This window comes from Trachurus japonicus, chromosome 3, assembly GCF_045865225.1.
Source record: "Trachurus japonicus isolate A0001 chromosome 3, Traja_1.0".
In the NCBI taxonomy this organism is placed as follows: domain Eukaryota; kingdom Metazoa; phylum Chordata; class Actinopteri; order Carangiformes; family Carangidae; genus Trachurus; species Trachurus japonicus.
Window position 1 is genome coordinate 24,456,074 of NC_140909.1, and position 13,838 is coordinate 24,469,911.

The window sequence follows — 13,838 nt, forward strand, 5'->3', positions numbered from 1 at the left end:
ATGGCATAATCGGGCTTCAGGTCCAATGAATTATAAAAATGCTTGAGAACAAGCTGTCAAATTAATGTCTTTGCCTACTATTAGTCACATTAAAATGTATTTTTGCAGCATGGATTCAAGGTAGTGTCTAGAATTTAATACTCTTGGTGAAAGAATATGCTGACAGTGATGTTGAGAAAACACCCTCCCCACAAAGCCCATTGCGTTCATCTTGATCATCACTGATCCTCATTGGCAGATTTTTTCTTAAAGCATTTTCTGAACTTAAAAAGGAACTATGCAAGATTTTTAACTTGCTACACTTTTGCCTTACACTTTTACCAGCTTCAGAGTAATTGTGAGGCCTAAATAAATGACTTGTAGCTTCTAACGAGAGAGAATGGAGGCTCTCTACCTTCCACCTAGTGTCTCTTGGCCAAAAACCAACCTTGCAAGATTAGTGCTGCCAACCCAGTGTCCCAGCTCTTATCTCTGCGGCAACACGACACAAATGCGCCTTGTAATGCTGTGATCTCTTGTTCATGACAGATAATATACACATCGTAACATCGTATGATAATGTTATCCACCGTTCCATGGATTGCTTTTGGCGGCTTTGTTAAAAACTTCACCACAATGTCTTTTTGGCTAATGTTCTGGATGTTTAACTGTATGTCATCTCCTATAAGGTATACAATACATTTTCACCCATTTTTTTTATTGTCATATAAACTTTCTCTCAATCATCATTGTCCTGTCTGATCTACTAGGATGTTTTATTAACAAGCCTCTGATAGGTTGTGTATTTAGGGACCTGTGCTGTATTATGCAATATTTGACTGAGAGTCACAGAAATGTCAGGTGAATTGAATGCAGAAGTCATTGCACTCCTTGTATATTTTATTGATTGCTTGTGACCAGCAAATCTGAGCCTTGTGGCCATGCACAGCACTACATTTAATGAACTAATGAAAATAAGGTTTTTCTACTAAGGGTGCATTAAAAGAATAATATACTGGCTGGATGAAAAAGTCTTTTTGGAAAAAACTGAGTTTAAAGTTCAGTGATTCTGTGAATTTGATAAAGCTCCAAATATGGACATTTCCTTTTTTCAACACACATCCTGCAAACACAACTCGCCACCTGACTGTCTGTTTAGAACAGTTGTCCTAGGTCGCCCCCCAGTGTTGGAAATTTAAAAAAATAATAATAATAATTTAAAAAAAAGAAAAAAAATATATATATATGTCAAAGGATCAAATGGAATGAGTTAGTAATACCTTTCAATACTACATACAATATTGTATGAGCAGATTTCTTTAGGTGTATGCCAGTGACACATCCAAAATATTATATATTAACATATTAAATAATAATACTAATAATAATAATAATAATGGTTTGGATTTATATAGCGCTTTTCATGGCACCCAAAGCGCTTTACAGAAACCATTATTCATTCAGACCACATTCTCACCTGTGGTGGTAAGCTACGTCTGTAGCCACAGCTGCCCTGGGGCAGACTGACGGAAGCGTGGCTGCCAATGCGCGCCAAACGGCCCCTCCATTCATAAACATTCACACGGAGCAAGGTGGGTAAGGTGTCTTGGCCAAGGACACTACGACAGTGACTGCGACAGGGCTCTGTGTTTTAAAGAGTAATATTACTCTTTAAACCACTTTGCTCTTTCATCAAAATGGGACAGATCATTGGAAAGAAAATGTAAAGATTTGCTGTGGTTGAATAGAAAAAGAAAATCAACTTTAATTCGTTACTTTTCAGGATAGGGAAGGCAGTGGTGGTATGAGGAAATAAAACCAAACCCAAAACAAATGTAATGTTTGGATAACAGTAAAAACAGTAAAAATATTTTCATCAACACAGAGCTAAGAAATGGCTTACGTTGTATCAACATAACATGACAGTTTAACATTGAGTAAAAACAATGATCTAACTTACTGCAATGTAATTGTTACATTTGAGAAGGCTTCACAGGCTCAGTCAGTTCATCAGATCAGAACAGAAACTGTGTTAACTGTGTTAATTGCTGTCCTGCCTCTTACAAACCTAAAACATGTGAATGTGCTCTCTCAATAACAAAGAGGGAAATTGTCACCAGCAAGACGACCAAAAGGCAGTGAATAAATTCAAGCACTCAGACAACCTTTATACAAAGATTACATAACTTTTTATAAGAGGCAGGTTTTGCCACTGGAGCCAAAAATCTAATTTGGTCCATTAAGCCAGCAGGGCAGCAACAAAATATAGTAAGTATTGATTAATAAATACATCAGCCATCAATGATGATTTCTCATTTAGTCTACGAAAGCCAAAACAACGAATTGCCCCTATTCACAGGGTACCTGAGTGCAAAGTGACAGCATCAAATTGATCATTTCTCTGAGCAACAGTCAAAACAAACTGCTGGTGTTAAATTCACTCTGATGCAAAAAGTATCCGATTCTCATATCTGGTCTTTGTCATGATAAATGACTGATTGTGATTTTACTCTATTAACCTTGTCATATGACCCACACTTAGCTTTGCTAAAGGAATGTCACAGCATTATGAGGAATAGTCATTAACACCAGTTGTCTGGAGGACTGGTTGTTTCTGGTCCTGGTTTCAGCATGAGCTGGTTTAAGGTATTCTTGGTGATACCATTTCATAAAAAATATTACCCTGAAGAAATAATGTGTTTAACCGTGAAGCAGCAGGCTGGTGTATCTGCCTTTCCTAAAACAGTGAAGTATAGCAACAGACCGTACTGTACCTGTACACTGTGTATGTGTACATACTGCAGTCTATACAAGTATAGAAATAAAAATACATTAAATGCTGTGTCACCAATGTATTTAGTGTTGTGTATTCTAGGTATGTAGAAAACACAGATACATAAACTGTCATACATATGTTTGTCTTGCTACCCAGTTCCAATCATAATTTCCTAATCTTATTCTTCACCCCAACCCTTCTCTCGTTCATTGCCTTACCCTCTTCCTCTCTAAAACACTCCAGGAATCAGTCGGTAAGGCACAGCGTCTGTGTACCGCTTCCAGTCCTTGCCGTATTTGCTGCTGCAGCGGTGCTCATCACGCACACAACGGTGGACCAGCAGGATGGTCATATAAACAATATAGAAGTAGGGCAGAATGTGACCAAAGCCACAGGCAGCACAGTAAGACAGAGAGCCCATCAGGTCACCGGTGTAGTTGAAGTGCCGGGCCACGCCCCAGAAACCCGTGGTGAGGAGCTTGCTGTGGTGGGTACCACCATTTGCAGAGCGGTACGAGCACTCGATGTACTTGGGCTTACTGCCCCAGATGGAGCAGGAGCCCTCTGTGCGACGGAACAGGTCCTTCTGGTGGTTAGTGGAGCGGAAGATGTAATACCCGATTAGGCCGAGCAACAGGACAGCCACAGCGTGGACGGTAGAAAGCTCAACTGGGTGGTACACCAGATACAGACCCTGCAGGGAGATAGACATGTTCATTTATACTTCATTAATTTGTGATTTGAATGTGTACAGTATGCTAATTTTTTGCATAATATACTGAATAATAAAATGCTAAAAACATATTTTTTTCAATTTACTTTCACTCAGATGTTTGAATTTCAAAGCTAGATTAGACTGAAAAGTGAGACTATTGATTTCAGTAAAAAAAAAAAAAATAGCACCTAACTTTTGCATCATGGTGTTTCTCTAATTTTAAAAACAAGTGACTTAAGAGATGTAGTTACACCTGACACAGCCAAGAACTGCTAATTATGTGATTAAAAGTATGCAAGTGTGCTTATTTGCATGTATTACTATGAGTTTTGGACAGTATGTGTTTTTTAACCTGCAGTGTGTAGAGGTATGGCAGCCAGACACAGTCTCCCCAACCCAGATACCATCCAAAGTGGTCATGGCAGATATCAATGGTTTTCAGGTACCATGCCTCGTTCCAGAAGAAATCCAGCACATAAATGGCCTAAAATAAAATAAAAATACAAATGAAACAATTAGCAAATTATTGTAATGACCTACTGAGCAGTGTCTATATCCAAACCTTTATATTCAACATTCAACATTTGGTTAAACATGACTGACTTAGGAAGGATAGTTGTTCATCTAAGCATACATTTCTCAACAGGGTGAGGATGCACAAATGACGCATTATTTGTGAGTAAAGCATGACATAAACATTTGGTTTACACAAAGAGTCAAAGAGTCCAACAACAAAATGAGATGTTAGGATATGACAAGAGATAAGAGATGCTGTGAGTCATGCAAACCGTCGAGTGTTATGTTTCCATTTTAAAGTATTTCTGCTGACATCACTAGTACAGTACAAGGAAAAGAGTCAGATATATTTATCAAAGGTGGTTTCCTCCTGCAAATTTCACTCCTTTTCTCACCAGGAGCTCCCTCCAGTGGTGCAAAGCAATGCCAGTGTTAACGCTAGTTTTGTTTCTTTTTCTATTTCTTCATTCATAACCGGTTGAGCATGTTCCAGCCAACCTGTCTCCTAACTTTACATTACCAAAACACTGTAGTGTCTGATCTACCCTGAGGATGTAGTGCTACTCAGATGGAGTGTTGTAAGCTCTTGTATTGTAAATGCAAAGCTGTTAATGCCAACATTGGCTATGCAGCAAAAGCAAGACCTACAAACAGCCAATTTAAAGCAGTTCCATACTCGTTTCTTTTTACCTGCAGCACATTGACCAGGATCATGGAGTTGGTGACATGGCCATACAGCTCTTGTTGCTTGGCCATGTAGGACAGGTTGATAAGGGTCCAGGCTATGATGCCAGGTCGGCCGTTAAAGAAAAGCTTGAAGTCAAACCACTTGCCAATTCGTGGGTTGAACTCAATGCCCATCATGTAGTTGTAGAATACGTTGCCTGTGAACTTGCTGAAGAATCATAAGAAAAGGGAGGAAAAACAGGTTGATGAAGTGCAAACTAGTGCAAACTAGTCAAACTTTAAGCCTGTCAGCTATATGCAGCACAGATGGAAAACTTATCTGCTGTAGGAATCTACTTGAAGTACCCCTGCATGCTTCGTGCATCTGTACTCACCAGTCCTCAGCGTTGGTGGGGAACAGGTAGGCCTTTATGAAAGCAAAGGAAGACACAGCATATCCCAGTATGTTGGTACACCACATCAGAGGGATCCAGTTGTCAAAGATGATGGTCGGAGAAAACCAATGGAAATACTGGGCATTGGCAAACCACAGTGCATGAGTAATAACCCAGCACTGAAGTCCGTTGATCTCATACTTGTTAATCAGGCCTGGAAAATAGGAAAAGAATACAGGAAGTGGATATTGAATGTACTATATTTGTAAACAACACAGAACCAGATTAGTGTAACACCCTAATTCTCATTTAAAGAAATGTGGAGCATGGTTATGTGTGTATTTATTACCAGCAGGAGTTCTTGCTCCATCCTGCACTCCACCAGCATAGCCAGGAATAAACTTATGGAGAGCATCGGGAATGCACATGTACAGGAATACCTAAGGGACAAACAGAACTTGACTTAACTTGCTTGCATTTGTAACAATTCCTTCCTCTTCAGCCACAGCTGAATACACTTCACTACTGTACATTGATCCTTTCTCTTACCTGGAAGGCCACCCAGATGGCATATATCTTGGCAGCTGCCCAGGTGAAAGAGGGAGCCCGGGCCCAGATGGAGAGCAGCGTGGTCTCTCCTTGGTACAACTCAAGCACAGGCTGGGTGATGGAGCACTGGTACTGGTCACATGCCATGACGAAGTAGAAGACGATGAAGGGGGCGAAGCAGAGAAGGCTGATCACACAGATGAGTGAAAACCAGTCCACCTCCCTGGGAATGAATGAAACACAGAAACAGACACAGTATGAGGAGGCTGTACTATGCACTTGTTCTGTCAGACAATTGATTAAAATGTCTCACCTAGAATGCTTTTAGTGTTGCCAGTTGGAACTACTGCTGCTGATAATACTACTGTTGCGAATACTGGATCACAACATGGTTAGAGAATCTGACTTTGAACTTGGACCCCTAATTTCACATGAAAACTCCTGGTTGTATTAATACGTTTATTAATGACTTATTACAAAATAAATAATTCCAACTGAATTTCAGTTTTCAACCCTTCCAAAGTCTTGCAGTCCACTCTATTGAATCAACTTGTTTTACCTCAGTTTATATCACTCTCCATCCTCACTCTTGATGTTTCCTCTTGTGAGTTTCTACAATTACTCAGGTTGTTCCAATGTCCACTGTTTCAACTTCCTGGGGAAACTTACCAGTGCTTAGCACAAAACAAAAATTATATTATCTTCCTGTTTTGGTTGTGTAATTGAAAAAACTATTCCTTTTTGTTGTAAATATAGCCTTTATTTTCCAGGAGCGATAGAATTGCATAGTGAAAGTGAAGGATAAAGGAAACCAATCTAAATGATTGGTTTGATCATGCCACTTCATATCACCAATATGTTATGCAATCAACACTCTCTTAAAACCAAAACAGTTTCATTTTTGCTGTGCGTTGTGTGGCACAGACTTTTTCAGAAGCATTGATGCTACTAATAATATTAGAGTCGACCATCGCCCATCTAACTGGTCAAGTGAGCCTACAAGCTGACTATTGATAATACTTCATTGAGCCACAGTATAGAAAAAATGTTGAATCGACAAAGTAAATAAAATGGGTCTGAAATAATAAACTAAAACATTTTTTAAATTTTGTTATTGACCTTTTCCAGGGTAGAGATTTTGGCTTGTCCTAGGAGGAAATGAATCTAACCCATCAGATGCCAGTGCCAGTGTGTACAATACCAGGACGGTGCAATAATAAGCTCACCTAAATGGAATGCTGTCCTGTGCTTTTCCTGCTATGACAGGCCAAAATATATGTTCTGACAAAGGTCTCTCAGCCTCAATGACCTAAACATAAATTCAGAATCTAATAAAGTAAACTTTGCAAAAGTTCAACTGTAGGCTAATTTCTTATACATCTCGAATATTATGCCCCAAAGAGAAATACACTGCTTTGCTTGTGACATTAGCAATGGCAACAAACTATATTTACATGACAATTTATACAGACATTAGCAATTATCTGAAACTCTGTGCAGATATTCATGGTTTACTTTGTATAATCAACTTCTGGTGGAGTCTTTGCTGATTGATTTTTAATAATTTAAACAATCCACTGCATATGAACTCACCATGCTCTCCCCCACTGCGCTGGCTCCTCCACCTGTTTGGATGTTTTCCCGTTGGAACTTGGCTGGGTTCGTCTCCTGGCAGCCTCCATGGCCACTGCTCCGTTCATCTCTGGTGAAGGGTCAGGTTATCAAGTTAAGATCTGATATGCAGTCGCATGCTGTACTTTGTCCACTAACACGGTCATTTTTAAAACGCAGCAGCACAAACAACAGCAGTCACCAACAGTATAGATCATTTCACAATTCATAACAGGTGTTACCATTAACCTCTCCTCTCTCTCTCTTATCTCCTTTGTTTATCAGAGAGTTATCCCTAGATTCTGTTTTAGTAAGTGACCCACAGTGAAGGTGTCATGACAGGACAATAACTGTAGCTCCATAGGAGAACATTATTTAATTGTAAGCAACTAACTAGATCATTTAGGGCAGAGATGTCAAACTCAATTTAGTTCAGGGGCCACAAACAGCACAATTTAATCTCAAGTGGGCCGGACCAGTAAAAAAAATAGCATAATAACCTTTAAATATATCTAAAAAAACCCTGAAATTTTCCTCTGTTTTGGTACATTAATAAGATGTTTTACAGTTACTGAACTATCCTTTTACAAAACATATTATGAACCACCTGAAATTTCTTGATAAAAACATGTGCAATTTCAAATTTTTGCACTTGACAAATTCATCCTGAGGGCCGGATTGGACCCTCTGCAGGGCCGGTTCTGGCCCACGGGCCGCATGTTTGACACCCCTGATTTAGGGGAATCTAACTAGAATGTATGCAAACATGAAGTCAGCTGGATAAAGCTTGTAAAGGAGATGCTACTGCTATACTGTAACTACACACACACAGACACACACACACACACACCAGCAAAAGCAATGCCAGATCAGCTGAACTTATTCACACTAAAGCTACACGAACAACAGAACTGACATATGTGAGATAAAAGGCTTTGTATCCCTGTTTAGTCCAACATGTCCTCTTCCTTGTCCCACTAACAGTAGGCTATGTGAAGGGGGTGTTACCGTTGCATAACCCATTACAAAAGCGAAACATTTGGGTCTTCTCAGAAAAGAAAAAAAATACGTGGTAAATAAACTGATTAGGGTTAGGGTTAGGGATTTTTACTTGTTATCTCTTGCACGAACCCCGTTTCTAATGCACAATGACCGTGAACTTGCTACCTGGAACAACTGTGATAAACAACCGAGCTCCTTTGTACGCTGAACGGTGCCTCTTACATCACATACAGAGATAGAGGAACTGAAACAACGTTTAAAACACATTACAGAGAAATGCGCATTTACGATGAGAGCGTCTCACACTCACCGCTATTACTTGGGCAGTCAAGGTGAGGAAGCTGCTCGGTTCCTTTTCCCACCTGGCTTGGCACAGGTTATCATGTAACCTTCCGACAAAACTCATCGTAGTGCCACAGGCTCCGCCCATAACGCCACAACATATTAACATTCAACCAATAGTATCTCCGCGGGGGCGGGCATGGGACTTGTCTCTAGCCTCCGATTGGGTACAACAAACTGGAGCCACCAGCACCTGACGGGCGTGCAGCGGTTGAATGGCTCGGCCAAGTAAACGATGAACTGGCAACATTATGAAATAGGGGAGACCGGGGATGGGGATCATTTGTCCTCTACAAATAGCAATGCCCTAAACTTCTCAAAGTAGGCCTATATCACAGAATTCACTATTTGATGTCAAATACAAGGAGTGCCACTGTTACAACCTACCCCACTACCAGGGTAGGTTGTAACACAACCAGGGGTAAATTGTAACAGTGAGATTAAAAACTAAAAACTGAGACCAAACCAAAAAAAACATGCATCTATGTAGGTTTATTGTTATGCATCTTCCTATGGTTCAGTATGAACAAAAATAATTCATGACTGACGGCTAAATGAAAAACAGTGACAGTGGTGTGGATCCTAACATTAGAAAGCTGTCTTTAAGAACATATTCTGATAATACCATTGAATACTGAACATGTATGAATGGAAACCTCCAACAGGATACAATTCCAGGAAAGATGGTGACACTTAATGACACTTACAGTAATAAAACAACAAAGGTAAAAGGTGTAACAACCATCCCCAACCCCTGTCAGTCATTGTTTGACTAGCTGTACCACCATGGTGGTTTAAAATAAACATTGATGAAATGACTTATATTTCACCTGAGAACTTGCTCTTTCATCTTATACAAGTTACCTAATTCAAACTTCAATGGTATCGATAGTCAAAATTTAGGCTTTGTCCAAAATATTAGTTTTTTTTACCTAAAAAAAGTGTTTTTTGGCTGTAAAACCTACACACTTATTGGCACAACCATGCATGCATGTCAGGGAGTGAGTGGGTACACATGATATTGATCACATAACTCTAATATTATCCCTTATTGGTGAAAGTGATGCTGTTACAACCATCCCTTTGTTACAACCATCCCCAGTCTCCCCTAGTAATTGTCATGATCATCTTACTTTTTTAAAAATAATCTAGGCACTTGTGTTTTTAATAGGCCTGAATGTATGGTTAATATTGATCGATGCACATATAATTTTGTGTCTCTCCGTTAATCAATTGATAGATAGAAAATTCAGTATTACAGTAAATTAATTTAAAACTGACATTAACACATTTAGAACCCAACCACATAAAATGAAATGATTTGGCAAAAGTACTGTAGAAGACTGCTCAAAACCAGTAGGCTGATAAACCATGAACATAAAAAAAGAAAAAGAAAACACAAATATTTTAACAGAAACAAACAAGTAATTGTTTGGTGAACTATATTAAATTAATATCCATATAAATGCTTAATTCTAGTCTATATAGTAATGTTCATTTTTAGATTTAGGGCTAGAGTAACATCTGCAGCATTATGTGACATCCAGTAGTGGGTCATGTTTTCAAGTGCATTTACACAAGATAACCACTAGATGGTAGTACTCAGCTGTGACATAAGCAGAAATGAAAGATGTTGAAACTGTTGTACAAGGTGGAAGAGAGGGCATCAGGCCCACACTGCACCTGTCCATATGTGCAGGAGAAACCCATCAAGAGAAAAAAACAAGCCACTTCCCCCATGCTTGAATATTGTCTTATGTTATTGTACACATCAGTTTTTCATTTAGAGATAATTTCTGAGCATTTGAGAAAACCTACTTACTGTTAACTCACTCTGGAAACCGTGTTGACACAGATTTTGGTCACTGTGATTTGTATGTGTTGTTATACAACTATACAACTAAGCTCCCCCTTAACTTGTAGCCCCCCTTTAAAAACCCATAGAATAAAACTAATAAATCCAATTTATTTTTACTTTACAACTTTGGGAATGTGTTAAATTGTGAACAGTTGATTAGGGGTATTTTCTTTGCACTCCTGGCTCTAATAAGGGGAGTCGGGGGTAAATTCTTGTCTCATTACTTGTGGATTTTTGTGCCAAGTTAGACATTCCACCACTGAATTATCCCCTTCATGTAATCAACACCAAACACACTCATTCTGAAAGTATTCAAACCTCTGACACTGTCAGTAAAAACCTTCAGCCATTAAAGCCCAGATACAGTGCTCCTTGTGTGGGTCTCAAAGGCTCAAATGTACACAGTATGGAATTAAATCAAATAAAACAAAAGACCTTAGTGCTGATTTAGTTTGTCTTCAAATCTACTGGAGGAGGTTCAGGAACTCCCCCTTAGCCTCCTTTTTCGTGTTTTCCGTCTTTCATTGATCTCTCAAACATTCTGCTATTGTTTTAACCTCTTTCCTATTCCCCTCTGCGATTCCTTGTTTTTGTTTTCACCAGTTTTCTCCGTCTGTCTGCACAGTCTTTATTTTGTTTCTCTTTTTTCATTCCTCTCTTCTATATTCTTTGATCAGATGCCTTGTTGCTATGCTGTATCAAGACAGTGTGATGTATCTGGGCCAAGCAGCAGACAGCACTGTTTTCCAGTGTGTGTGAGACAAAGAGGAGATTTTGTGCAGTTGGTACCTTCTGTTACCTTGTAAAATCTCATGCAAAAATGCACCCATCTGTTTTCAGGAAGCTTACTTGGAGTTGTTTGTTTTTTTTATCTTTTTGACATTTTTGGAGTATGGTAGATGAAGTAGATGTTCAGATTACATTTCCATTTAGTCAAATCACAGTGTCTTGAACAAGAACTCATATTCAGCAAAGCTTTATGAAATACAGCACTGTCAAAGAACACTGCACAAGTATCTGTAAAACACATTAATATGACAGTTCTACAACATCATCATAAACAATATTTTGTAAGAAGGAAATAAGCTTTAAAATGCATTATCTTCATCAACAAGCAAACTGATTTAAGGCACCAGTGAGTGCATATTCTGCTGCAATTTAAGGTCAACAGACTATAATATAAATAGTGTACACTTATGGTACACAATGGTGGAGAAATATGGAATTATTCTCATCTTATTGAGCGCTCAGCGCACCTCACAATACTTCATTTACTTATACATCATACTTATCATGGGTCTCAGTATTTTGCCAAATGGCTGATTGACATGGGGCCGGAGTAGCAGGATATCAAACCACCAACATTGTCTAGCTCCTTAGCCAAAGCCCTTATAAGAAATGTTATTAGTTCAGCATCAAACTTCATTCCTGCTCTCACCAACACTCAACATCTGATCGCGTCTCCTCTTCTACTAATTACCAGTTAGCCTTGGCCCCAACTCTGTAGCCTTCAATCTTACCCTGAAGATGTATCACTGCTCAGAGTGAGGATCAATCAATCAATCAATCAATTTGTTTATTTCGGGCATGGCCGAAAGGGAAAGCGGGAGAACCAAAAGCTTATCTAGTCCCGCCCCCATTAATTATATCTATGTATTATATATATTATATCCTCTTGTAATTCACAAATGGCTTAAGCAAAAGACAACATTTGGCGTCCCCGGTTCGAATCCCGCGTCGGGCAGACCTTTCCTGCGTGTCATTCCCCCTCTCTCTGCCTCCCCATTTCCTGTCTATCTCTACTGTCATCACTATCAAATAAAGGCAAAAAGCCGAAAAATATACTTTAACAAACAGAATATATTAATATAAAAGAATATGGCTTTTTTTTTTTTTTTACCAAGTACAAGGAGGTCCACAATGCCTGTGCGTGTTTGTGTGATCAATATAGCTGGTAGTGGTGGTGTGTATGTATAGCACATGCGCATACACCAGGGAGAAGGTTGCATGACAATTTTTTTTGCGCTAATCAGCTCCCCTGGGATGGCACAAGTCTGTCTGTATCCATAACAGTGTGTGTATGTTCTGTATGTGCAATATTCTGAATGTATGAATACTGAGCATAGGATTAGGTATAGCTGGTGTGTGTGCGTGTGTGTGACTGTGCATGTGTCCCTTTGTTGGTGTTTAAGTGTCTTATGAATACAAGGAGCCCATGCTGTATTGGAGACGCATTGCAACATGGCTTTTAAATAATTTACAATAAATGAAAGTGAAGAATTAATGAGAGAGCAGATCTTCTCTTATGTTTGTTCTCCTCCTTCACCCCCTCCCCTGTCCTGATGTAAATGTCTTCTCTTTATCCTCTTGCCTGCGTGGAGACTCATCATCAATTTAGGTACTAGTTTTCCCATAATTTGAATGTAAATTGTTGCCATTCAGTGCTCTCACCACATCAGAGCTGGTGTAGCCTTCATGCCCTTGTGTTACAGAAGCAAATGTGAAAGTTTGATCTGTGTGTAAAGAATATAATATAATAAGTGTAATGAATATATGCTGCAGTGATTCTGACCATCTGTCATCATAATGGCAGATATAAAGTATGCAATGCATATGCTTAAAAAAATAGGATGCTGATATAGCCTAATGGAAAATTCACAATATGTTATGCAAAAAACAAATACATCTACTGTAATAAATAAATAGATACCGTATGTGAAATATCAGTGTTGACATTTCTCATACTCAATGACTGTTTTTCAGGATGCACAGAAGACAAAGTGGAGCTAATCTGTTTGACCATGTTGGCAGAATGTAATGAAACAAAAACACAGACTGTCATCTCATGGGGCCTTTAGACAGTAACACATATGGGCATCATGATGAGTCACCTCACAGGCGTTTATTTAGAAACATTCAAACATTGAAAATGGTAAAACACAGATCACAATGTTTTTTTTTCTACTTTTTTGATGTGTCATATGTATATTTCAAAGAAAGTGGACAGATGCTTGAAAAACACTTATGAAAAAGAAAATGAGTGATTAGCCCTTTATTTTTTGTTTAGTTTTGAATAATTAAGGTCATGCTACAATGCTGTATCTGCCCACAGCAGGTCCTCCAGCACAACCAGTCCAAGGCCTACGTGCCTATGTGGCAAAATAAAACAGTGTACTGTATTTTTGCTTTAATGAGAAGAGAAAGCTCCAAAGTTTAAAGAGGACCATGTAATCATTGCCCTTGTTCCAGAATTGACCTGAAAGCAGTGTTGAGTTCATTTCCTGGTTTGTGAACTGATGAAAGCCATGTAACCCCTTCTGTTGTCCATGTTGCTTTTAATTTTAGGAATCTGATATGTGCCTAATCAAACTAAATACACAATCCAACAACTCCAAAACACTCTTGTGGACAAGTTGTGAACTGCACATT

At 38.9% G+C, this 13,838-nt stretch overlaps 1 protein-coding gene across 1 annotated transcript; it reads right to left on the bottom strand.

Moving 5' to 3' along the window:
• Positions 1 to 1,719: 1,719 nt before the first annotated feature.
• On the bottom strand, positions 1,720 to 8,645 carry dhcr7 (7-dehydrocholesterol reductase). Its single transcript, XM_085767464.1, has 9 exons — positions 8,520 to 8,645; positions 7,190 to 7,298; positions 5,597 to 5,819; positions 5,397 to 5,487; positions 5,048 to 5,261; positions 4,677 to 4,881; positions 3,823 to 3,954; positions 2,945 to 3,449; positions 1,720 to 2,698 (listed from the first exon to the last, which is right to left on the bottom strand). The coding sequence occupies exons 2-8, from the start codon at positions 7,294 to 7,296 to the stop codon at positions 2,985 to 2,987; spliced, it is 1,437 nt and encodes a 478-aa protein (XP_085623590.1). The 5' UTR covers positions 7,297 to 7,298; positions 8,520 to 8,645; the 3' UTR covers positions 1,720 to 2,698; positions 2,945 to 2,984.
• Positions 8,646 to 13,838: the final 5,193 nt, after the last annotated feature.